General features: G+C 35.3%; 1 protein-coding gene across 2 annotated transcripts in view; it reads right to left on the bottom strand.

Moving 5' to 3' along the window:
* Positions 1-630: 630 nt before the first annotated feature.
* The window catches only part of TBC1D32 (TBC1 domain family member 32), a 74372-nt gene continuing 48561 nt past the window's right edge, over positions 631-26441 (bottom strand). For both annotated transcript variants that reach the window (XM_036381098.2, XM_054514410.1), the window contains exons 27-34: positions 24566-24691; positions 17651-17734; positions 9230-9299; positions 8317-8432; positions 7195-7349; positions 5625-5765; positions 3638-3826; positions 631-1337 (exon numbers count right to left, since the gene is read on the bottom strand). In XM_036381098.2, the coding sequence (XP_036236991.1) occupies positions 1221-1337; positions 3638-3826; positions 5625-5765; positions 7195-7349; positions 8317-8432; positions 9230-9299; positions 17651-17734; positions 24566-24691 (998 nt within the window). In that variant the 3' untranslated portion in view covers positions 631-1220. The remainder of the gene's footprint in view (positions 1338-3637; positions 3827-5624; positions 5766-7194; positions 7350-8316; positions 8433-9229; positions 9300-17650; positions 17735-24565; positions 24692-26441) is intronic.

The raw sequence follows: 26441 nt of genomic DNA, 5'->3' as shown, positions 1-26441 counted from the left end.
TTTAAGAAAAGAGAAACTGCTATTAAGGTTAAAAGAATATATACCATGTAAGTCATAGCATTCACTGGCCTCAGTGTCAGGCAAGCACTTGGTTCGATCAGTTCTTGTCATAATTCCTTCCTCATACTTGCCAGCCTCTTTTATTAATGTAGGTGAGCTAACACAGTTCATAAAAGTGCAAAAGTATTTAAAACATATCTTGGCTAGACAGGAAAAAAAGCTAAATTTGTGAACTTATGAAATGCACAGTCAGGAAAGTAGAAATTAGTGGCAAAACCTTTGTCAATGTTCACTCCTAGGTTGCATATAATTTCAGAAATTTCACAGCAGGTTCTAATGTGTTTTATAATTTGAATTTGAGTATGGGCTCAATTAGTGTATATATAACCATTTTATCAAGCAAAGTTTTTCAGGAACTTTGCAGTAATCTTTAGATTCTCTCCCAGGAATGTGTTAACAAAATCTAAATTCAACATTTTTGGTTTCCATTGGACTTCCAAAACACTGTATCGTTAATTTATAATAAAAATATTTTGAGATTATGGATATTCTGTAAAAAAAATGCTATTGCATGTGGTGACAAAACATAGTATTTTCCCCTCTTCTTAAGCCAAATAATAAAGACTCTAATTTCATTCACAACAAAGGTTAATAATGCTTTATTACATAAAACTATTTATTTGGGTTTTTTTAAAGACAGGAGTATCAAGTCTTTTTTCATTGCATGTATTCAAACATTCCATTTTCTCAATATTATCCATAAAGTTGGAACAGAGAGTTTGGTTTCCATTTGTTGACTTTGCTTGCACATGAATACACAACAGCAGTTGTTTCTAAAGAAAAAAATCCCTTTGTCAGATCCAAGCAAAATAGGAAGGCTTTAGGACAGTGCTATAAGGAGATGACAAAAAGAGAATGAGTTGAGAACAGGTACAAGGCTTTATAAGGAAGAAACTTCAGCATCCTTCAGGTGGCTTCTGAAGCTGCCTTCTGCTAACTGAAAATGAGGCTGTGCACATAACCTGTCTGGTAAAATTGGGTTATCAAAAGTAGGCTATGTCTTATTGAAAAACTATATTCTGAAAACACTTCTTATTTATTTTACAGTATGTACATTTCAATAGCCTGGCTGATTTTAGGTGAGACTGAGGTATCAATCAATCAGCATCCTTTTAAAGGATGTAATCAAAACTGTAATATAAAGTGCTTGTTTGCTTCATCTATGTGTTCTGTGTTATGTTCCTCATGTCTTTCAGCAGCATTGGTCTGTAGAGCTCCTCCAAGCTTTCCATGTAGTCTAAATAATCACTCACTCGAAATCCATGCAGTGCTTCCTCCTGCACAGATACACAGAGAAAGCATGTATTAGTTAGGAAAAAAAATGTACAACTCAAATTTAATGAATTCCAAGCTTCTAAAGATAGCTCATTTTTTTCTGATTGTCAGAGCCTGGCTGTTTAAAATAGATTTTATTATGTTTTATTTAGAAATACAGATTTGGCAATATCTGCTTCCAGTCAGTTTTCTGTTTTTTTTTTAATCACACACTTGGCATCAGAGAATTTCATTTCACTGGGATGTTGTTTATCTAATTTCTGGAGAATATTTCATTGAAGATTTTTAAGGAAATGAAAGTAAGCTTTAAGAAGGGAAAGCCACGTACTAAAATATTCTTTTGAAAGAAGATTCCTACACCAGCACATGGCATAAGTTTATAAGTGTGGCTTTTATATCCAGCTAGATTGTAAAGAAAAACAGGAGATGAGGATTTTTTTTAATCAATGATAAAAGAAGATTTTCATGAAGTGCTTAAATAAAACCAGAATAAACCATTCTGCACTACTAAAAGTGAGTAATTCTTACTGATTCCAAAACACAGAGTAAAAGGAAGTGCCCTCAGAAAACAAATACATAATGTTCCTTCTCATGGCTACTATATTGGAGGGATAAGGAGGATGCCCCACAGAACACAGAATCCTGAAGAACGGTTAAGTGTAAAAAGGGTTAATTTGTTACTGTTGTGTACTCATCTACCAATCATTATTACCACTGTTGGCAGCATGTGCTGCAAAAAACTCTCTGGAGCCAGTCTCTGTGGACATAAGCTGTACCTCTGGTGTATTAACTGTGAATCTCTGCTAAGTAGAATTCTCCTGAGAACATCTACTCAGGCTTGGAAAACTGCACTTTGGCATCTGAACAGGAATTCAAAATAGTCTTTATATTTCTTCTCCTCTACACAGAAGCAAAGGTAAGATTTTACCTTCCAAGTTGCTCCTCATGCACTGTGAGAAAGCTGACTACGGTGGAATATAAAATTATATATATATATATACGCACACATATATCTGGAATTAAATAGCATGTAGTGACAGAACAAGGGGGAACGGCTTCAGACTCAAAGAGGGTAGGTTTAGATTTGGTATGAGGAAGAGCTTTACTGTGAGGATGGTGAGGCACTGAAAAGAAGTTGTGGAACACATTGGTAGTATTCAAGGCCAGGCTCAATGGTGTAGTGGAAGATGGATTGGAACTAGATGATGTTTAAGGTTCCTTCCAACCCAAACCATTCTACAGTTCATTTTTTTTTTTTGGTTTCAAGTAATTAAGACTTATCAATAGCAGGAGTTCAAGTTAAGTATGCTCCTTTTTTTCTGCACTGGTCACTCAATGAATTGCAGATGTTCCAGTACCGCATTAATTTACATTATTTTCTCATTAATTTAACAGTACCATGCCAAATGTTTAGTGTGTTTATACTGCATGTGGCAATGTACCATTTCTTTCTTCTGTATTTTACATATTCTATCCAACAATGCCATCAAGATACAGCTTTTAAGACACTTTGTCCAAAACCAGGGAAAAAAAACAATACATTCATTAGACGGTGTAGCAAATATTTTCAAGGAAGCTGATTGGGCTGAGATACTTTTCCATATTTAAGCATACATTAGTTGGATGCAAACTAGTCAGAAAACTATTATTCTTGGGACAGACTAAGATGCAGATACCTAGTTCGCAAAAAAATTTTGCCAGGTGAAAAAAAACTAGCAAAAAAGACAAAAATATCCCTGTGAAGAAGAGTAAGATACTGTATCAATTAATGACTGCAGCTACAGCTATGCACTACCCTGCAAAAAACCTGAAACCCAAACATAATTTATAATTGGGAAAGAATATGAAATTGCAAGGCTGGTTGTAGAGTAATTGGTATTTCTTCAAACTACCAGCTCAATCAGCTTCATGCTACATCTCTACAAGCTTCAGCAAGAGACAACTCTGCAAACCCACCTTTCTGGAGAGCACCTCGTTCAGTGAGATTGAGCCCAAATACAGACAACAGAATCAAATGCTCTCCTAATTTAATGAGCCTATTTTCTTTGCTCATGAATGAAATTGCTCAGTAAAAAATGCAGGAAAGCTATTTTCTGGAAAATAGAAAATTTCCTGCTAGGGAACAAATAAAATTAAAGTATTATTTCACTTGTTTAAAATGACTGAGTGAAATTCAGTAAGAGCTTCAGATTAAATATATATTAATATATATAATATATATAAATATATAATATTAAGTATATATCCTCAGTATTAAGAGCTTTGCTTCTCCTCAGCAGTTGAAAAATTAGGAAACCCTTACTTTGAGAAAAACCTGAAGATCTCGGGCTTCTGTGTGCTTCAGGATGTCTTGCTGTAGGTGTCTGAACAGAGAAATACATATATATATTTGATAATCAGGACCAAGGAAAATACATATGGCAATGTAGTGACAGATCTCACTCCAGTCCATGTAATTCCAGAAACACTGAGTTATCCATTGCAGACAGATCTAGATGAGAATGAAATTATATATAATTAAATCATTCTATACATTCAGTCATAATTAATCAGCTTTATCTCTTTTCTATACTACAGAACCGTTTCCCTGTAACATCACCCCAGCTATGAATAAAAGGGATAAAGTACAAAAGAAGCCAAGATTCACCATTTTTAACAGCCTCTGAATAGACTCCTAGTGAGTTAGACAAAACATTACAGCCTGTATCCATGCAGCTCACTTGTACGAATGTATTCCAGCGCCTCCTGAGGTTGAGACTCAAAGCCCAATGAAAGAAAAAGTGATTTTTTTCAAGATTTTGCTTTAAATGTGTACTAAAGGGTAATGACAGTGATGAAGACATGTTCAACATGCGTTTTCCTTTCAATTAAAGTAGTTATCTGCATTATAAATGAATGTTAGGTCCTTCCCTAAAACACATTTTCATTTAATGAAGTGAGTGTGAACAGAGTGACTCCTTTGCCCTGAACTAAATTACAATGTATTAAGAGGTATAATGAACATTTCATTTGGTTCTAGACCACAAATCTTCTGCTAGTCATTCCTTAAAGTGTTTAAAAATATGCAGCAGAATTACCACAATTCCAATTAGATGACAACCATAGTATGGCAGTAAATCTGTTTTGATGTATTTATTGAGGCACACAATCAATTAAATACATCAGAATTGTTTTTACAGTTCAGAGTTTGTTTTTAATGCTGCAGTAAAACTGCAAAATCACAGAGAAGATACAGTGGTACCCACGACTGGCATTTCAGTAGCTCATTAAATAAATGAAAAAAATCATTATTAGCAGTTCAGAACAGTATCTAGTGTACCACTGAATGCACACAATTAAAAAAAGGAAATAGTATAACTTGCACAAGAATAGCTGAAGGAGTGACTGTCCCCATGTATTTTCTTCATCCTAAAACAGGAACCTTATTACAAGCACCTTATTCCTATGCTGAGATAAATTCCTTCATCTGCTACTATTTTCTCCTCAAAAACCAAACCCCAAGATGACTACTTTAAGCAATGTTTGTACCACACTGGCATCTGCCCCATTAAAGAGTTTCTTCAGCTGCAAATCTTGCAGCAAAAAGGAATTTTGAAGGTACAGGATGAAAAATATTTTTCTTGCCTTGGCACAGCAATACACTTTCTCACTCTGGCAAGATGTCCTTTGCATTGACAATCTAACTCACTGCATGGAGCTCTTTACCCTTCATATGATTGCAATCTTTACAAACAATGCTTCATCCATAGCTTTCAATACTACCAAACAATTGTTGTAAGTAGGCAAAATGAAAGCTGGTGTTATAGATAATTATTCTGCTGTTGTAACACTTCTTTAATATGAAAGAACAGTGTGTTACCCGATTGCAATAGTTATAGTAGCTCATATAAAATTATTTTTTTCTCTAATATCACAGGAGCTGCTTCCTAGTATATAATTACTGCAAATTACCCACTTCTGTCCTATGGAAGATTATTCCAGGGAATAAGGTATTTTGTTTAAATGCTAAATCTGAGGATTTAGTATATATTATTTTTATCAATTTTTCTTCATGAACATGTAATAAAAGGTCATCAGCTCCTGTACACTGGTATTATTCTATGAGTCAGTCACTTTCTATTTTCAGATACTCATATAAGTCGCTATGTGTTCTTATCTCTTATCCTCAGTTTTATAACCACCACACAAGTGCCATTTAGAAAAAAATGGCCAGTAGTTCCTCAGTGTTCTTGATTTTGCAGATTTAAGTCAATAGGTTGATGATCATTTAATAGACTTTGATTGGTTACCTGGGATGGAGTGAAACCAGACATGTGGAAAGCTGAACAGACAAGGGGCAACTCAGCTTTCAGCAACATTTCAACGTGGTGAGCACTGCAAAAATAGACTGGATGGATGCCGTATTCCGCTGTTCTAACAGGCAGGTGCATCTGGTTAACAACAACAACAACATCATCATCATCATCAACAATGAAATTGAGGAACAGGATTACAGACTACAGAAATGTGTTGTTTTTTAATGCCTTGCTGAGAACAATATATAAAAATATAACCTTTATATATGTAAGATAAGTAATTCTGATTATTTTAGAGACAGGAAACAGGATAAACAAAATAGGTTGTACTTCCATCAAGAAAAACATGTGGTAACTAAAGTGTTAATAAATATATCCTGATTGTTACTGTGCATTAGTACTCTAGTTCCTTATTGTATACAGGCTTTAATTGTCAAAGCAGACATGGAGAAACTGTTGTTATATTTTAAACAGGAGAATAGAAATAAAAAAAAAGATTGATTTCTGCTGAATATTTTTCCTTCATTTTGTGGTGGAGTAAAACTTCATGGTATTTCAACTTGTTTTTTGTGTGCACATATCTTTGCAGTATGTGTGGAGGCTGTGAGCGAAATTCTATTATGTACAACAAAAGGAGCAGAGGTTTTATCACTACTGAAGGCTCTGGATATCAATGCCCAGTTCCAGCTAATGAATCCTTGGCAGCAGTGGTTTTTCAGCACTAGCAAAGTGAAGTAAATTTCAGCACAAATTTCATTATGTTGGAATAACCTCAGGCCAGATTCAGTGCTGAATAGACCGATATCATCACCCCTCTAGTGAACAAGACAGATCACTTGGTATTGCTACAGAAGCCACCATGCAGAAGAAACACAGAATCTAATCTGTGCTTTTTGTATCTCAGAGTTCTCTGGAAGTCTCTACTACAGTTTAGAGTTCATGTTCAAAACGTGACAATGTACAAAGGGTTTTATTTTAAATAGCTGGGAACTCCCATAATGAAAGATAGAAATGATGATTCCTATATTACAACCTCAATCCAGATACTGACAATTTAAAATTGTCAATCATACAGTCAGTATTTATGCAGTAATATTTTTTAAAATTTACTAAATATACTCAAATGTATTAAGTAAATTTCAAAACTGTCACTAAAAAAAAACCCAAAAATCAGATTGACAGACTTGCTCTCTTACTGGAATCTGATAATTAAAAAAAAAAAAGGTCATTCAGCAGTATCACTGACTTCACACAGAATTTAGTGCCACTAACAAAGTTTGTTTTACTGCCAGCTTTAAAATTCATTAACATTGTTTTCTGTCCACCTGCTACTTCTCTCCTTTTAAACAAAAGTTTGAGCAAATATCAGATCTACATTTTTCCATGAATTTTTCAGGGTCATGTATTTGGCTAGTGGGGCTTAAGGATAATATAATGCATTAGAAAAGTAAACAAACAAACAAAAAAAATGCCAAGAAAAAAAAAAAACTAAGGAGATTAATAAACTCTCATTTTTAAACTTTCAAAGGAGCATTTCAGAAAGAAACAGGTTATAAATTCTTACGGATAAATGCAGTCTTGGTAGCCAGAGAAATGCTGAAGCAAGAAGACGTGAAAATTGCTGAAGAAACATCAGTGTCCTCTCCCTGTCTCCTGACATTATGAGGAAGATGGAAGATGCAAACCAGTCATAACCAGCATAGTGCTCCTGCAAGCAGCCTGGACAGGAAGGTTAAGGAACTTGGGCAGAGATCTCCTCCTCACTCTCCTGCAGCAACCACAGCTCTCCTCCTTCTGAGGTCCTTGCACACAGAGCCAGGAGCTGGGTTGTTCGACACGGCCAAGGGGAACAGAGCTGCACAGAAGGCAGCATCAAGGCACAGTTGTCTCTCAAACTGAATTAAGAGAAACAATTTAAGCTGTTTTCCCCATATACTAAAATTTTTTAGTCCATACGTAGTCAAGCTAAATCAGTAAAAGTAAACAAAAAAGCAAGGAAATGCAAAAAAAATCTGCACCAAAATGAGTGTCCTTATAAAGTGTAAGAAAGGAGAAGAGTGGAGGAATAAAACAGGACTTAAAATTATTGGGGAAAAAAAAAGTAAAAAGCCTTAAAAATGAGATTTGGCACGTTCTGACTAATACACCTGAAGTATAATTTACTAGTGGTATGCAAATTTAACAGAGAATAATATAGCAAAGCTGCTTGAAAAGCTATTATCTGTTTTAATTTTTTTTACAGGAAGTTCCACGGTAGATCCAAAAGAACCAAAAGTCTAACCGCTCCTGTTGATCTGACTACACTTACCACACTTATCACTACATGGGCAGTATCATTAACAGTGTTGGTATTGTGGGAGTACCACAAATACTCAATGTTCAAAGGTTCATTGATGCAGGCTCTTTATCACATTCAAAGATGTGATCCCACTCCAAAACAGCTGATGAGAAAAGTGAATGCGATTTGCACTTCTAACAAAGTATGGGAACAAAAGGGTGAACATTTTCCTAAGTGCATTGGGAATGCATTTAACCTAATAAAATTTCAAAGTAAAAATGCTCTTTTAATTTTCTTTTTCTTTCCATAAATATAACACACCTACACCTCTATTAAAAGTACAAACCAGGAGTTCAAATTCCACTGAAATTTTTAGACAATATAACTTATACCATCAGGAAAGGATACAAAGTGAAGATACCACAGTTCTTTGCTGTTGTTTCAGAAACTCCTCACAATTCTTTAACACGAAACACAGCCCATTTTCGGCATCTTCTTTTAGCAAGTTTAAGTATTTTCCATATCTATTTCAAAAAGTTTAAAAAAAACCCTCTTTAATATTTTTGAATTCCTAAAAAGGAAGAACTCATATTTAATAAACCTGTAAAAGTTAAGCTGTCATAAAGTTGTTCATTACTAAAACTATGCTGTGGATATACACATAGATCATTAAATAAAACTTGTGCTCTACCTAGAAAGGATTCACAGCAAACATCTGCTGCTCATTGTTACAAATCCTCACCCAAATGCCCTTTAGTTCAGTTTTAGAGACAGTGGTGGGGACGAGCAAGTACTCCATCACACACAACTCAGTTTCTTCATGTACAATATTTAGAATTCGATATAATTATTGTGTGTGTAATTATTATAATCAGAATTCAAACATTAATGCTAAAGATAGCAATCCGTGGAAGTACAGACATCTAAGCTTTTCCTTCATCACAGCTCTGCAAATTACCAGCCAAATAAAATGTTTAAATGACATATAACTAAGCTTAGCTAAACAGAACCATTTAGAGAAGTAATGCAAGGGAAAAAAAGACACATAATTCAGGATAATGCAATTTTATGGTAAATCTTACTAGCACATTACAATTAGTCTTTACAAAAATAGAGGATAATAACATACATAAACTGTAAAGATAATTTAATTCTGTTCTAATACCTTTTTCAATTCTAGTTAGAATTCATTTTCTTAAAGTTTATCTTAGATTAAATGCTATAAAGCAATGAGTTGATGGATTAAGTATTATTAAAGTCATTCCATGAAAATCAAACAAATCCTAGAAATACTCTAGGGAAATAGTTTAATACCATGTACCTGACTGTCATTTCAACACCAAGCTGCTGCACAGATGAAAGGTTTTCTTTCTTCACATCTGCATCCATGGCTAAAACAAAATAAATTAAATAAACTGTTACAAGACATATGATTTGAACTGAATGCTAATGTAAAGCTCTATCTGCGTATGAATACCAACTCCGGAGAACTGTCTCCTATTCAAAATTATTTTGGTACTGTTTGGAAAGGAGTCATAAAAAAATCTCCATTCTTCACAAGACTTTTTTTAAAATGAAAATCACCCTCGTTTTAAGGAAATCTTCATGGTTGGTATGGTTATCATTACATTTACAGCAAGCAACATCTTTTTCAGCCCCATATCTGAGTAGAACTTTATCCTTTCTGGCCTCGAAATCAGGCAAGGCAGCCTATTCTGATCCACTTTCTACCATTCCAAAGGCCTTAAAATTTCCTAGCTGTAATTCCAACTTTATTAACAAAAATTCTATTCTGATATGAATCACAGAAAACTTTAAAACTGATAGATTTAATAAATTAATTAAATCCTATATTTACATGCATTTTTTCCTGCAGTAAAATATACCCCATTTTCTGCAGTTGTTTAAATTAAACATCCAAGCTAGAAAAAATTAATAAATAAGGATTTAAAGCAACCACTGCTGTAGCATTTCTCAAAATTTTAAATTCTAAATTGAATTTTAAATGGGCATTTTCCCTATCAGGTACAGGTTATCATCTAAGATAACTATACCACAGATAAAAATTGCAGTCTTATAATATTATGAGTTACAAAGCTGAGGGAATAAACCTTTACTATACTTCTTTGAAAGTGCTGCTTAAAACCAGAAAGAAAGGAAACAAATTAAAACCCTTATTAACTTACAATATTTGTTTAAAATGTAAATAAGAGATATGGCAGCAGAAGTTAAAGTATTTTCATGTAAACGATAAATGTAAAAATCTAATTAATCAAATCACACAGTAACTTCTTATGTATTTTTCCTATATCCTCAGACAGAGAAATCAAAGTGAAGGATTCCCTGACTATTCATGTAGCTAAAGACTCTATGTTCCTGCCACATAAACAGGGACTAAGGTATTAAACATGAAATAGTTACAAGTTCAGTGAGGAAAGGACTCAAAGGGAAAACAAACAAACAAAACAAAAAAACCCCACCAAAACCCAAAAAAATAAGATTCAATCTTCTCATATCAGATGAGGTAGGGCAAAATTTTTATGAAGAAAATAATACAGCAAAATACACTCGACAATGAAGCAATAAAATTCAGCAGAATAAGTATGGCAAGAATAAAACCCCACTCTGTTTTATATTTTTCACAGAGAACAATAATTTGTGTTAGGGTTGTGAGAAGTTAACCTTGTACCTTTGACAATATACTTATACATAACAAATATCAACTGCTCCTTGAATAAAATTATCTTACTCAATAATCTGATGGGACTGAAACAATAAACACACATCAGAGAGGTTTTCTGCAATCCAAAGAACAGAAGTTCAGATATCTTTTGCATAGCATACCAGCAGCGCAATCTTTGGAAGAATACATATAACTTCACAGGGTATTTCAGTTAAAACCCCATGGAGATTAGTGAAACATTTATAACTTTTTACAGCTCCTGTTCCAAGTTACCTGTTTACTCAGGCTGCAATTGCCATACGAAGTCAATATATTTTCAGTTTGTGTGTGCAAGTGGGAAGGCAAGAGGCATACATGCATCCTAGGAAATAGGGGGAATTTAAATGAGTTGGCTGTGGCTAATGACTAATTCAGTCCTAACAACACCATTTTTAATGGCAGCAGAGGGCAAGGACAGCAATGACCTCTAAGCTCCATTGCAGTCCTGCTTCCATTTTGAGGTTGATCCTCTTGTGGGTGGCAGTGCAGGTTTCCCAGTCCAGCAAGGGTGTAACAAAGAAAAGCTGTATCACAGCCCACTGTGTGACCCCAGTGTCCGCTCTGTAACAGTTTACAGCAAGTACTGAATGCTCATTGTCCATTAACATTAAAAGAACACAACTGACTTCACTGATTTTCATTGACTTTTCTTCTCTATTGTAACAATTTCTTAGTGGCTGGAAATGGCTTTTTTTTTCCACCACACTTCCTTTTTATATTTTTCTCTGTATTGTGAAGGAAGATAAAATTAACTTGAAGTCTGGACTGAATAATAATTCTCTATCACACAGTACCTTATCAAGGCAAAACCTCTTGCTTTCAGACACCACTGTATTCCACATAATCACAGCTCTGTATCCTCCTAATCCAAAAATTGTGGTTCTTTGTCCTGGGTCAAAAGTTGTTACTTTCCCTTTTGTTTATTACTTAAAAAACTGGGAAGACTAGGCCTAAGAACACTGTAAAGTCATTTAAAATACACAAAGGACTACTTTCCACTAATTAAAAACTGGACCTAGAAACCTTAAATGCTCCATTAAACTTAGAAAATGCTATGAAAAACAAGTGGAATATTGCAATCCATGGACAAAAAACTTGCTTGTTGTGACTGTACTATTGTGATGATGCCCACATATCTGATTTAATGCACGGAGTTAATTTTATACAAAAATGTTTTAACAAATATTTTTCAATATACCTGATACAACTGTCTTGAAACACAAAAGGTTTCATAACAAAAAGGCATGGAGAAAAATCAGTTCTCTAAATAAGAATGCCATTCATCGTCAAAGGCCAGACCACCTCTCTGAACTGTGAATTAATAATATGATACAGCACTCTGGCTATTATTAAATTGAATGAATAACATATTTTGGCAGCTTCCTTTTTATTTATCTTAAAGCAAAAAAATCTATGTTGAACAGATATTTCACACTTTTTTTTTTTAAATGAAAAACACTTTAAAACAGAAGCCAAAATTAAACTGGTGACTTGAAGGGTATCAAAATTCTCTAGGAGCTGATTTACAGTTTAAGAAAATTCTTAGAAAGCACCTCAATGGGCAGCACTTTTCAAAATGTTTTGTAGCATTCAGGAACACAAAAAGAGACTCCCATGAGGCATGATTTTTTAAATTATTAAACTCAGTCTATAGTATAAGCACTCCAGCATAAATTAAACTGCCATGCGTAGCCCTGTGGCATTCTTTCTGATCAGCCTACACTCCAATTAAGTTTACCATTTATATTAAGGATTGCTTTCTTATTAATTTTTCCTCTTACCATGACAAAGCTTTTCTGTGGTTAATTCAGAAAATGGGCTACATAGCATTCATACTGAAATGACAGGATGCTAAACTGAAACAGCTTTACAGCATATGTCATGTAACTTGTCTGTAATGGTCTTTGGATAATATTTAATTTATTTCCCTGTTTAAAGTGCTGTTACACCAAAGACACAACCGGTTTCCCTTTTTGTCTTAAGTAAAAAAATATTACTAAAGCTGTCACTCACATTATTGGCTTAGATCTTTCAGTTCCTGGTGCCCAGGCCAAATGGTTTTATGTCTATATAAATAATCTTTGGAATATACTAATGGATGCTAAATTTTAACTTCAGTGACCATAAGAAAGATTAGGTTTCTTGCTATGGATGAAAAAGACTTTTGATTCAAAGAAAATATTTAAGTAAAGGTTCTGCAAACAGCTGAAAATACCATGATAGCCAGAGCCACCTGCACGATTCTCACAAATGCTTTAAAATACTTAGAAGTATATAAGTATATTTGCTATCAGATTTCTAGTCTATGGCTTTGTCCATATAAACTGAAATTATGGAACTCATATTTTTTTTCCTTTGATTTATTATTTTTGTTAACAAACCAGCAGGTTTTCACTTACTCTTCTACAGGTACCTAAACACTAACCCTGTCCATTGGCAGATACCGAGGGAGGTAATATTAATCTTTATGCTATGCCAGTAACTATCCTTTCTTAAGAAAGTTTTCTATTTTAAAATTATTTAGACTTGTGGCAGAGCAAAATTTAGGAGTTTTTCTCCATAATCTGTTCTGCCATTGTGCTGCTGTTTTTTCATGACGTCACCTCCTTCAACCAGGCTACTCATCTAGAACATTTCTGACAGTCTGACTTCACATTCATTGTTAGAAATGTCTATAAAATAATCATTTTTCAAAGAAAAGTATTACTTTTGTTGGATTTGAACTGGGATTGGAGACAATGTAAACAAGATCCAAGAGTGACTGCAGGAGAATGGTGATGACTTCTCAGAGGTAACCTTATGCATAATTCTAGTTTTTGACTATCTGAAGTATTTGTTATGCCATCAGTACTCTTGTCATAACAAGACCAAAACATTGATATCTAGAACTTCAACTTATGTAATGATCATCTCAAACACTCAAGCTGTTTCTGGCAACAGCTTCATTAAGAATGAACCACATTTTCCATCCAGTTACCTAAATTGGCAATTGGTAAATGCTTTCTGATAACAGCATCTTCAAAATGGTGGACAGTTTGAAGAAGTCAATTTATCAAATGATGCAGAAAGAATGGAAAAATTCCCTTCCTTCTCCTTCCCTTTCAGCACAATTTCAGGTTGTAATCAGTGTTTCTCATTTGCTGCTCCTTCTGAACAGCTCTATATTGATACATTCCCCCTGGTGTTTTTAAAATTTCTCAGTTTGTTACCTGACACACCTGACCCTTTGAAGATTAAGAGCTCATTAAATGGTAGAAAGCTCCTAGAGATTTTGTTCAGAGAACTTGGGCTTATCTAGGAGAAGGAACACACCATGACATTTGAGTTTTATGGCCAAGACCTGAAATCCCGGAGGTTCTGTCTCTTTGCCAGTAAATGGCAGAGCTGTTTCAGAGACAAAGTCCAGTGGAAACAGAGGATTCGACTGCAAGGTCATCTGCAAAAACAGAGGTCCCAAAAAAACCTGCTGATCACAAAATATTGCAGCAGTCCCAAGTGTCTGCAACACATCATGGTCTGCAACACATCGTGGTCTGCAACACATCATGGAGATCAATTAAGGAGCACAAGACACCAATACATTAGATGACTTCACATTTCTCTGATAAATGGGTTGTTTAAACCTTGAGAAAACTATGACATTTTCACGAAGTGTTTCTGTTACAGTGAACTGGAATTTGCTAACAGAAAGGAAAGAGGCTATTTTAGGAACTTCGTATACCTAATATATAATGCATGGTATTTACTACTACAGCAAATTTCAGTTTCTTGCCATTTTATTACCTATTACAGCTAGACACCACGGGTTTAGTTTTCAATGTTTTAGGGTTTATAAAGGAGAAAGAAAAAATAAAAGCAAACTAGAAATTATTAATTCTAGGAAAGGGGACAGACAGAGATCATCAACATATGCACACACAGTCATCTGAGTAAGCATCACAGCAGTATATTGCTGCTGCTAGCAGAAAGTAAACTTCATGTAAGATTTGTGTTACTGTTTATAATTGAATATTGCAACTGCGTAGTTTTTTATCAGATATTTTTTCCTTCTCTCTTTTCTTGAAAATGGTAACAACCCAATATAATTTAATTTTTCCATATTTGCAAATTTTATAAGAGACTGAAATCCTAAGGGGTTCCACGACAGATGGATGACTGTGTTATTCTAATTACAACTAGCTACAGGTTTACAAGGCCGTCATTTTTTTAAGATAATCAAATTCTAATTTCAAGAAACATGATAAACGCTGAATATCTATGTGCTGTACTGAATCCACTTTCATGAAAAATGTGACTTTTCTTCATTGAAATGAAACAACTATTAGAAACTGGTTTTCAGTTCCTCAGACCCAAATTTATTTTGTTATCTTCTAACAACTCATTAGCTTTACCTCATACAAAAAAAGTCTCTACTGTAACTAGTTTTAGGATTTAGGTTAGATGGCTCTTTCAGGAGGATATGAAAAACATACGGTGAAATAACATGGCATTCAATAATTGTCCTTGAAGCAATTGCAATGCTTCATAAAAACTACCAGAAAACCTTGGGAAATGTACAGAAAGCTGGCCAATCATTATTCAATCAGTGAGAAAGCTAATTTTAAACAAATAAGGTCTGATAATGATTTGAGTGTGTTTTGTTGTCCCTTTGGTACAAACATAGGAAGCATAATGCATCCTGGGTTCTCAACACACATCACCCTCCCTTCATAGGAAGGCCATACTGTTTATTTTATGATGTAAAAAAGAACCCAAAATGAATGTCATTTTAGTTATATGACCCATTCTTAAAATCATGTCCTTTCACTGTTTCAGAGTAGAATTAGAATATGATCACAGATTCAGTTTTAGAGCCAGACTTTTGTTTCATGTCAATCAGCATGAATTTATTGGCCTAAACTAACTTCCCTGGTTAATCCTTATGGCTACACCTGTCTGGAAAAGGTGCTATGAAGACTTAATAACTGTTTTCCTATAAAAGTTAAAATAAACCTTTGATGATACATGGTGTTTACCTGAGCAACACTCTTTTCTGGGCTAGAGAACTCTTCACAAAAGAAGTCTGTGATAATGCTGTTGCTGACAGGGAAAGAACTCGATAGGGTACCAACCAGGCCTCTGCCTACCTCTTACCACCAGATTACTGACTACTCTTGAGAAGACTTCTTGTTGTCACATTTCCAAGCTTTTATTCATTAAAGCACATGGAATATCAAAAGCATTTGCACATGAAAACTCTTTCTTAGACAACCCATTAAATGTTGGAGTCTTTATTTGATAACCGAACAGGCAAACTTATCCAGAATTAATGCCTAGTAGTGCCTGTATAAGACCCAAAAACCCCCTCATACAGAAAACACAAAAATAAATATTAGACAGAGTTAGTTTATCATTAAAAGAAAATCTTTAAGGCTCAAGAAACCAAGAACTGAGGTTTTCACTATGTTATCTTTGGTTTTGTATCTACTCTTTTGGATTTTTCATTCTAGATAATTAATTGAACCTGCAATTATCTAGGGATTTTCAAACTTTGTTTTCTTTGAAGTTGACATTAAATTTTAGATAAATAATGCAGTGTTGATGCCACCTCTGTTTAATCAGTGGTTCGTGGTGAAATCAATTAAATAGAAGATCTAGGTTCAACTTTCCTGAATGTATTTTAAATCCCAACTTTGACCAGAAGATTGAGAGGAGTGGCTTAAAAGTAAGGTATTGATGAGTAAGGGAATGGAGTAAGGCCTACTGCTTCTCTTTCACATTAGATGGAAGCACTTAGCTATCATAATTAAGGAAGAGCAGGCTTGCTGTTTTTGCTGGGCAAGGCATCCATTCAGCGTCAGATGTTTCTTCTTCCTCTAGTTAGTTTTTGCATGTTTAGCTTTTAAAGGAACAACCAAAATTATTATTTGAATTAGGAAGTCACAGAAATATGTAATTAGCAAGACTTTTGAGTCCATGGAATTGCATTATTGCTCATTATGCATCATGAGAAGTTGAAAAGTAATACAGGACAAGACAAATATCTTGTCCTTGACAAAGGTATCAGTATCTTTTGAGAAAAAAATAAAATTTTGATTGAAATAACTGTCTCATCAACAACTTTCATCATAAAGCAAAGAGACAGATTCTCAAATGAAATTAAGGGTATCCTGTTAGCAAGCATTTGGAAGGTAAAGGCCACTAAATATAAAGAAAGACAGCCACTAAAATTTCTAAAGGGGTTTTATGCTTTCAAACTTCAAAGCAGGCCCCAAGTCTCCAAGGATACTATATCTGCATACTATGGATAGGAGAGTAAAATATCAGTACAAACAACAGACTCTCCCCAAAGCAGGCTTGATTCTCCACAGTTAGTAACAGAATAAGTACTCTAAATGGCTGAACTACAATCTGAGAGAAGAGTCATGGACAAACAGTGAAGAATGAAAGTGCATCTTCCAGCAGATATTAACATTGGTTATAAATCTTCTAATTTTACCAGTGCTTCAAAGTATTAAAACACATTACTTTACACTCAGAATAAATCAGCATTATCATTCATCCATTATTCTTGCTGTAAGTGCAACATCTGTACAAAACTAACACTCAGGTTACTCTGGCAACAATAACAGTTCTTTAATACATATCCCTTAATACAATATAAAGTGTATACCTTTGTGGGGCTTTCAAAGGTGAGCCAGATTGCTTATACCATCTTAAATATTTATGCCACCAGCTTTGCAAATCATCTATAATAGTTGTCAACAAATACTCTGAATCTCATCCTCACCTGCTCTGCATCTTCCTCTTTCCATTTTACACACAGAAATGTGAAAGCCCATCACTAATAATTACCTGTTCTGTTCACTGAAGCACATAATTTTCTTCTCCAAAGTGAGGTATTTCCCAACAGTGAAGTAATGAATTTCTGAGCTGTTAAAGAACATTTTAAACAACCCCCAAAATGATACAGATACATTTAGAAGAAAGGCAATTTAAATATGAAGAAGCTGCATGGCAATAAATTATCAGGAGACTGACCTTTATAGCTTCCTGTGCTGAAATAACAATCTGTTTTGCTTTCAGAAAGATGTGACACGAACTTTTCAATTAATTCTGCCAAAACTGCAAGAATTAAAAATCCATTAAAAATTAGAGGCAACAAACAAAATATGGAACTACGTCACCTAACTAAATGACAATGTATGGGAAAGTAAAGCTATTTAAATTCCTGCATATTTATTCATATTTTTATGGGGAAACAACTCAAAACATGCATTGCACTTTTATATTCCTAACACCATTCCTAACTTAAATTAAATTTTAATAGCTTTACTGAGAATATATTCAGTGTAAACAGAAAGAGAATCTCATATTATCTTCATATCCTCCAAGGATTACTTCAGAATTTGTTACATGGTTTCAATATGAAATGAAAATTAACCATAATTAAACTATAATATCTTACCACATTTGTCTGTGTATAGAGACAGGAAAGGAAAACAATAAAACGAACAAACCAAAAAACCAACCAAATACCCCAAATAAACTCAACAACCCACACAGAACAAAAAGCTGACACCATCCCAAAATTATGCTAACAAAAGCACATGAAGTTTAAGGGCTGTTTCCAACAAACCTCAATATAAAACTACCTATGCCATCACAAGATAGAAATTATTTACCTAAATTTATGCAATAGGAGTATTTAATTTTGAAAACTCTGTATTTAATGATGACCATAATGTTCTTCAGTTCTTGCTATGGAACTTTGTGTCTGCAGGCACTGCACAGCTAAGCCCGATGCCTCCATAGCGAACAGGTGTCAGCAATCTTATCTCCCACCTTGATAGGATGTTAGCCAGGAAGTTAGCAAGACCTCTCATTAACAGATCATTATCCAAACTGTCCCTGATGCCTCAATTCCCCAAGTCTGAGGCTATGGCAACTGCACACATGACATGACACATGACATAAAAGTTTAAACTAAGTTTACAAGGAAGCCTTTACACAAACTGCACAGAGGAGGCCCGCACGAGGCAAGCCATATTAGGAATTTAGGATAGCAGCATGAACTTCTTTTATAAGTAAATGCTATCCTAAAACACCTGCTGTTGGCTCCATAAATAGGATATAAAGCATACAGATATGCATACTGATACTTCTTAAAAGAATGCAAAGCAAGGGAGCATATTTAGAGAGTAACAACTGCTGCCACCTGTGGGATTTCCTGTTTAAAGACCATGCTACCATTTCCCTGGCAGCACTTCCAGCTAATAGCAATGAAGCTTCAGCTCCTGCTCCCCCATTCTTGCACATAACTCCAGGCACCCACTGCCCAGGTGGGTTTGCTGGTTTTAAATTGAATAGTTCAAAGAATCATAGAATGGCAGGGGTTGGAAGGGACCATAAGGAACACCCAGTACCACTAGTACCAGTACACTGTTTAAGCAGACGGTGGTAGGAGCAGCTGCAGCAGCACAAGTGAGGCAGAGCAGCAACACATGCCTGAGGTGGCAATGGAGTAAGCTAGAAACCTCCTGAGCTAGCCATGATGACAGGAAAACTGACACAAGCAGTTAAAGAGCAGTGAATGCTCTTTTGGGAATGAGGAGGAGGAGGAGAAAGACAGAATTTCCACCCACACTCTGATGCTTGTTATGCCAGAAAAACAATTCAAAAAAAGATATAATAAAGGTAATTAATTCTTCTTCCAATTACTTTAAGCTAACATACTGACATTAAATCACAATCTTTTTTGTCTTGATTAATTGCCTAAAATATTTACAGAAATTACACTGAATGAGTCCAAAAAAGAGTTTTTAAAAGGCTGTGTTTAGGTAATGCTAAAGAAGTTTCACTACAACAGCAAAACATGAATTTACAGTTAGAGTTCCAACTCCAATGGTAACAAAATTAATTTTGCATTGCAAGGGACTACTACATTAAAACTAAAAACCTACATGTGTAATTTAGATTCTTATACACTTTTGCAGTGAAATGAAACTGCTAATTAAATATAACATAGCTACTTTTAATCATGGTTAATAAAACACATGGGGCTAAAAAAAGCAATTTACTTTACAGAAGAGTAACAATTGATTCTTTTTTGAAGAATATACAAACTCACTAATCCTCACTAATATGCTTAGTGGAATTTGGCTCACAAACAATAAATATTTGTGTAAAATGAGCAAACATGTCTATTCCTGCAACTGCAGACAGCAAAAAGCAGAAATTAGACTTTAAGTTTGTAATTAGCTATATATTTACTGTATGACTATTAGTACAGTGATTACTGAAATATGCCACACTATAATAATAAATGAGAACTACGTTAAGACTAAAATATCCCATAATTCAGAAAATTTAAAACCAAGTTGGCACATTGTACGTTTCTTCTCTTTTTGTCATAAGGTAACCACATGCTTGACCTAGAAGGTGAATACTTCAATTCAGTGCTTGAGTTAATAGAAGTGAGAATTCAATGGCTAAGTAATATTTTGAAATTCAAGCACCAAATTAATTCCCACCATTTGAAAGTATTTAAGTGCCTATCACCATCTTTGAAAATATCTTCACCAAGTTTGAGAGACGAAGACACAGAAGAATGTGTCTCAAAACACAAGTGGTTAATACTTAAATAAATGGTTTTCACAGGACACTGCCTTTTCCAAAGGAATGTCCATGTGAAATGACAAGTAGCTATTTTATTTTTTTCTTTTAATACTACATCATTTAGCTGCCATTTGGACACCACTGTAGAAACTGGTTCAGTGATTCTTCATTTAACTGGAAAACTAGAAAAAAGACATTTAGGCAGGTTCATTGTACAGTACAGTCAGTATTGCTGTAAAAGTCAAAATTTTCAGGTAAATTTTATGTGGCCTACCAACACAGTGAAAATGTTGATTTTCTTAAATTATGGTAGCTTGGTTGTGTTAGTATTGAAGTTTTTAAGATTCTAGAAATAATCTCATGGAAATTTAATTCTTACACAAAAAATAAACATAATTTTAATTTAGCTGTGTGTCATCATATACAAAATAAAGAGAAATGCTTTTAAATTTCTTAAATTACTGTAGTATGCTTATAAAATGCCTACTTTCCTCCAGGATTTTATTTTTCCTTGAAGAAGTAGTGTACAAATGGAAGGTAACTGAAACACCTTCAAAACTGCAAAAGAACACTGCTTTAAAAAAAGCATGTGGTTAAAACTGTTTTAATAGGTAACAACCATGAGCACTAACCTAATTCCTACTCTGAAAGTTTTAAGTCAAAAAGGTCAAAAAGTAAAAATCATCACACTTTTAAAAATCCTCTAACTACTGCAACTGGATCATGTTCTATGATCCAGACATTTCAAAGGAGTTTAAAAGAAAATACAAAGGATTTTTTTAACAGCAGTTCTGCTCTCAGGCACAAGGTGTGACTCTTGGGGATGATCCTGTGCAGGGCCAGGGGTTGGATTCAATGATCCTTGACTGTCTCTTCCAATTCTGTTGAGTGGAAGGGATTCTGTGGTTTTGTGACTTCTGTTAGAGGCTAGAAATCCAAGAGTGAACATCTTGGCCAGATTACTTTTTTGCAAGAGTAGTGTCAGAATTTTCAACTCCATCAACCATACTTCAGTTTAATAAGTATATGAAAAACAGAGTTAGCAATTCCATTACTGATGGCAAGAACAAGGAGGACTTTCAATTATTGTACATTAAAATGACAAATGAACAACCTGCATTTTCTCTGAAAAGAAGAAAACAAGATAATAAAAATTCTGACAGTGCTTCCATTAGAGATGAACATTGCATATGTTATATAAATATACAAGTATTTTCTTTATTAATGGAAAAAAACAGCCCTTCAAACCAAAGCAAATCTTTACACACCTGCACAGACATTCATGTGTGCTCACGTGCCACTGCTTACAGTGGCTCCAAACTGATTTGGGAGTCAGAAGAAAGAATTTGTGATCTGCAATTGTTTTTTCTGCATAACATAAAGACCCATTGTTTCACTCAAATTCTAACAAGCTTCCTTGGAAAATCAAGGACATAAAAATAAAAACGCAAACATCTAATTTGTATTATTCTAAAAACTTCTTTTGAAAATACAGTATCAGCATTTCGTTTTCCTGAACTAAAACCACTACTACAGCATACAACAGTCATGGGTTCTTTATCCTATGGGGAAAGTCCTGCAGTTAGTTTCAACTTTTTGTTGCAATTGCTAAAGACTGCAGCACACATACATCACAAACAATGACACAGCCTCAAAGGCTCACTGTATTTTTTGTCAACCTGTTTTGATAGAGCTATCTCAGATGATGCAGAGCTCACAAAATATTGAAGGATTCCAGAACACTGTGTTTACTGTAACCACTCTTCTTCCATCAAACATTTCATTTATAAAAGCTGGAGCAAATTCCTATGTTTTACAGTAAGTTCTCACACGCAAGTTCAAGAGCTGCTGTATTTTCTTTTCTTGGTTGGTTGGTTTTTATTAAGAAAAAACGATTTGGAGGTAAATTAATAGGCCCTAAAGAATACTGGAGATCTAAATCCAGATCCTCAGGGAGATAGGTGATGGAAAATCTGAAAGACTCTATGGAGCAAGTAATTTTAGCCGAGTTTACTATCCCTACCTACATCATATATGAATATAAAGCTTGAGAAGAATAAGATTTGGGGACAGAATATCTCATTATGAAGGGAAAAATGCTAGCATATAATTGATATAATCTCTGCAACACCCTTAATTTATTTTGCTTTGGGTTTAAAGTCTGCTAAAAGGCGAGTGGAATAAGGATGTTGAATCTGCCCAGAAGTCAGATGCTGATACAATGTTAACTGGGAACAGATGAAAAAAAAGTTGCTGGAATGGAAAACAACATTCTGCCATATCTGAAGGACAAAAAGGAGGAAATAATTGAAAAAGGCATGGCTAAAATAGTCAAGATGAGATTCTGGTTCAAGAGAAAAAAAAAAACAAACAAAAAAATCCACAAGTCACCTCTCAGACATGTGAACTATTTGAACATGCACTATGCTAAGCCTAGATTCATATAGAATAATAACTTTCTACATAAACCTAAGCTCTTATTCAGAGGAGTTGATTTGCCTTTGCTTCTTTTTCTGCCAAAGCTTAGATACAAATACACAGAAAGTTCTTTTCTAGATTTACTAAAGACACTTGAGGGAGGCCACAAATACTGTAATGAGTAGTCCAAAAGAAGCCAAGACATAACCTGGCCAAAGGCTCTCCCCATGGTTCTCTTGCTGATAAGAGACCCAAAGAAAACAAGGAGCTATACACCCTAACACCCACAGATCTGTGGCACCTTTATGGAAGGAATGACTGGAAGAATGTCTTTGTCATCGCTTATTGTGCTTAGAACACCTGACTGTAGGAGCTGTTTTGTTTTGTTTTAGGAGACCAAGAAAATTCCCAGACTTTCAGGTCCTGACATATTAAAAGACATGCAAGCCTCGGAAGGTATCTCCTTTTAGCAGTTCAATAAAGCCTTTCAAAAAACAGATTTTGATGTTTGAGAACAGAAATTACTTAAAAGCTACAGTCAGAGGTGATGCTTTAGCAGAGAAAACACCAGTCTAAGGACATCTCAAAAGCAATGCATTACCAAACCATTTAGCACAAAAGTATTGACCAAGTTGATGGGAGAGTAATCAACATGGGAAGGGTGAATTGCAGATATTGATACTGTACAGTTTGCTCAAGAATTTTTTGATGGAGTTCAAGCAGGTTCTATAGATTCAGCATCTGGTAATCCTTACACCAGATCACAGAATATTTTTAACAAATCAATACACATTACTCCATACAGTCCTTGAGTCTAATGTTATCTTCTCCCATTATATTCTGGTTTAACTCCTGTTAATGTCAGTCCCCCTCAGAATGGGCCCAGTAAAGAAGGCACAAGTGTACATCTTTGTTCTGTAAACCATGGAGATTGCTCCATCTGTAACTACAGAGAAAATTTTGATTTCTGGGCATCTGGTCTCTCACTCCTCTGAAATTTGGGAGAGCTTTGCAAGCTGCAAAAGATGCACAGCTGTCTCTCGTAAAGTGGATTCAGCAAACATGATTTTGTCTGAAACCACAGAGCTGCAGATATTTTGCTGCTTCTGAAATATCTCCAAGCAGATACAGAACATCTGAAGAGATTTGCAACAGCCAGTTGTAGTAACTGCTTATCTAAATAACATAAAGGGAAACCTTGGGCACCTGTAAACAAGTTAGACTACATACTGACCATAATCAGAATTCCTATAGGAACAGAAGCCTGAAATTTCTGAGAACACTTCACTTCTTTATGGCTACACAAGCTTATATATCACAAGGGAATTATCATGTCTTACTTCAGGAGATTTATGTCATATGGATTATCTGTGTTTTTGCTTTGGCTACTTTGGTTTTTTAACTGAGCTATAGCACAGCTCCAGCATGATCTTACCGTTCATTAGAAATGCATGTGAAAATTAAGAAAAACCTGAAAGAACAAATTCTTTGATGTTTAGTATGGCTTAATTCTGATATTTTTTTACAGAAACTGCCCATTAATATAATTTCCCAACCCATGTTAACTCATTCACTAATCTCTGAGAAAAGTCTGTTTTCTTTCAGGCTTTCATTTTCATTTTCTCAGTATCTCAATAATGGACCCTTTAAAGATCTGGAACAAAGACTTGTATTTGAGCCCTCTTTCTCTGTCAAGTTTCACTGACAACATACAGGGATAATAGTCGTAAAGTGAAAAATAGGACATAAAATGCATAAACCTTGCTTTCTTTGGAAAATACCATTGAAATAGTTTTCATAATCAACACAAAATTATGGACTACTTGTATAGATAATGTACTCCTCAATGAAAATAATTAGAGTTGCTTAATAGTAGTCTTTTGTCTGTTTTCTTTGTTAAACTTCTTAAGTCATACTCACTTGGTCCACTGATGCTATCTGGTCTGGTTTTCATGACTTTGCAGAACTGTTTTCTACAAATTTCTGCCCACCCAGCTGGCTTGTCTGGACTTCTTAAAACTCTTAAGAGCTTGTCAAGATCTTTATCTAGAAGAAATGAAAAATTAGTGTTATTCTATAATGATCATACACTGACAGAACAGTTTGAGTTGAAAGGGATCTCAAAGATCATGTAGCCCCAACTCCATTGCCACATGTATTTCTGGCAGACGTCATAAGAAAAGACTACATAAATATGCCTTTTCCTAAGACAATTAAACTGGAGAAGCAGTCCTAAAACTGATTATATTCTGCTTTACACAAAACATTCTATTTACTGATGGGATTTTGTCCTTATTTTGGCTGGGGTGGAATATTTCTTCACATGGCTGGTATGGGGCTATGCTTTGGATTTGTGCTGCAGATAATCTAGAGCTGATAATCTAGAGATGTTCTAGAGATCTGTGTCAGCAGAGCAGAGCTTACACAGATCCAGCCTTTTCTGCTTTCCTACTGCTACCCCAGCAAGGAGGCTGGGGGTGCATGGGAAATCGGGAGGAGACAAAGCTGTGACCCAAACTGACCAAAGAGGTATTTTATACCATATGACATGGTCAGTATATAAAGTTGGGGGAAGAAAAAGGAAGGGGAGGAACATTCTGAGTGATGTTGACATGATGACAGTTGACATGGTGGTATTCAAAGGCTGGACTCGATATCTGAGGTCTTTTCAAACCTAATTATTTCTGTGATTGCATTTGTCTCCCTAAGTAATCATTACAGGTGATGGGGTCCTGCTTTTCTGCAGATGGCTGAACACCTGCCTGCCACCTGGATGCAGTGAATTAATTTTGCTTTGTCTGTGTGCATGGTTTTTCCTTTTCCATTATACAAGCACAGAATAAGCCAAGTTGGAAGGGACCCATCAGGATCATCGAGTTCAACTCCTGGCCCTATTCAGGGCACCCCAAAAGTCGCACCGTGTGCCTGAGAGTGTTGTCCGAACGCTTCTTGAACTCATAAAGGCTTGTTGCTGTGACCATTGCCTCGAGAAGCCTGTACCAGTACCCAACCACCCTCTGGATGAATAGCGTTTTCCTGATGTCTAATCTAAACCTCCCCTGACTCAGCAGCATACCATTTCCTCAAATCCTGTCATTGATCACAAGTCTGAAAACATCAGTGCCTGCACCTCCAATTCCACTTGTAAGGATTTTGAAGACCACAGTGAGGTCTCCTCCAGCCTAAACAGACCAAATGGCCTCAACCACTCCGCATAAGGCTCCCCCTTCAGACATTCACCATCCTTGCTGCCCTCTTATGGACACTCTCTTATGGCTTAATGTCTTTTTTATGTTGTGGTGCCCAAAACTGCCCCCAGCACAGGACAATCCCCTCCTTGCCCAGCTGACAATGCTGTGCCTGATGCCCCCCAGGACACAGTTTGCTCTCTTGGCTGCCAGGGCACCTGGCAACAACCAGGTAACTTGGCTCCCAGAGTCCTTGATGCTGCTATGAAATACTTTCTGGCCATCTGGAGGAGAAAAATAAAGATGGTACCTGACACAAAGCAAATGCACATGCATTCACTCCAGCTGTGTACAATCCCTCTGCTGTTGGACCATAAATATTATTCATTTTTCATGTTTGCAAATACTTTGCTTGTTAAATAAAGTTTTTTCCATTTTTCTTGAAGGAAATTTTTTCTCCCAAACTGGTGGGAGGAGGGGCCACTTGAATCTGCTTTTTAGAGGAACCTCTCCAGAGATTTCCTCCCTAAATTTGCCCTAAACCAGGACATGTGTCAATTGTTTGAGCCAGTCTATGGATACGAAGAATATCTGCTGGTACTTTTACT

This window comes from Molothrus ater, chromosome 3 (assembly GCF_012460135.2).
Source record: "Molothrus ater isolate BHLD 08-10-18 breed brown headed cowbird chromosome 3, BPBGC_Mater_1.1, whole genome shotgun sequence".
Taxonomy (NCBI): domain Eukaryota; kingdom Metazoa; phylum Chordata; class Aves; order Passeriformes; family Icteridae; genus Molothrus; species Molothrus ater.
This window is presented reverse-complemented; position numbering and strand designations above follow the sequence as displayed.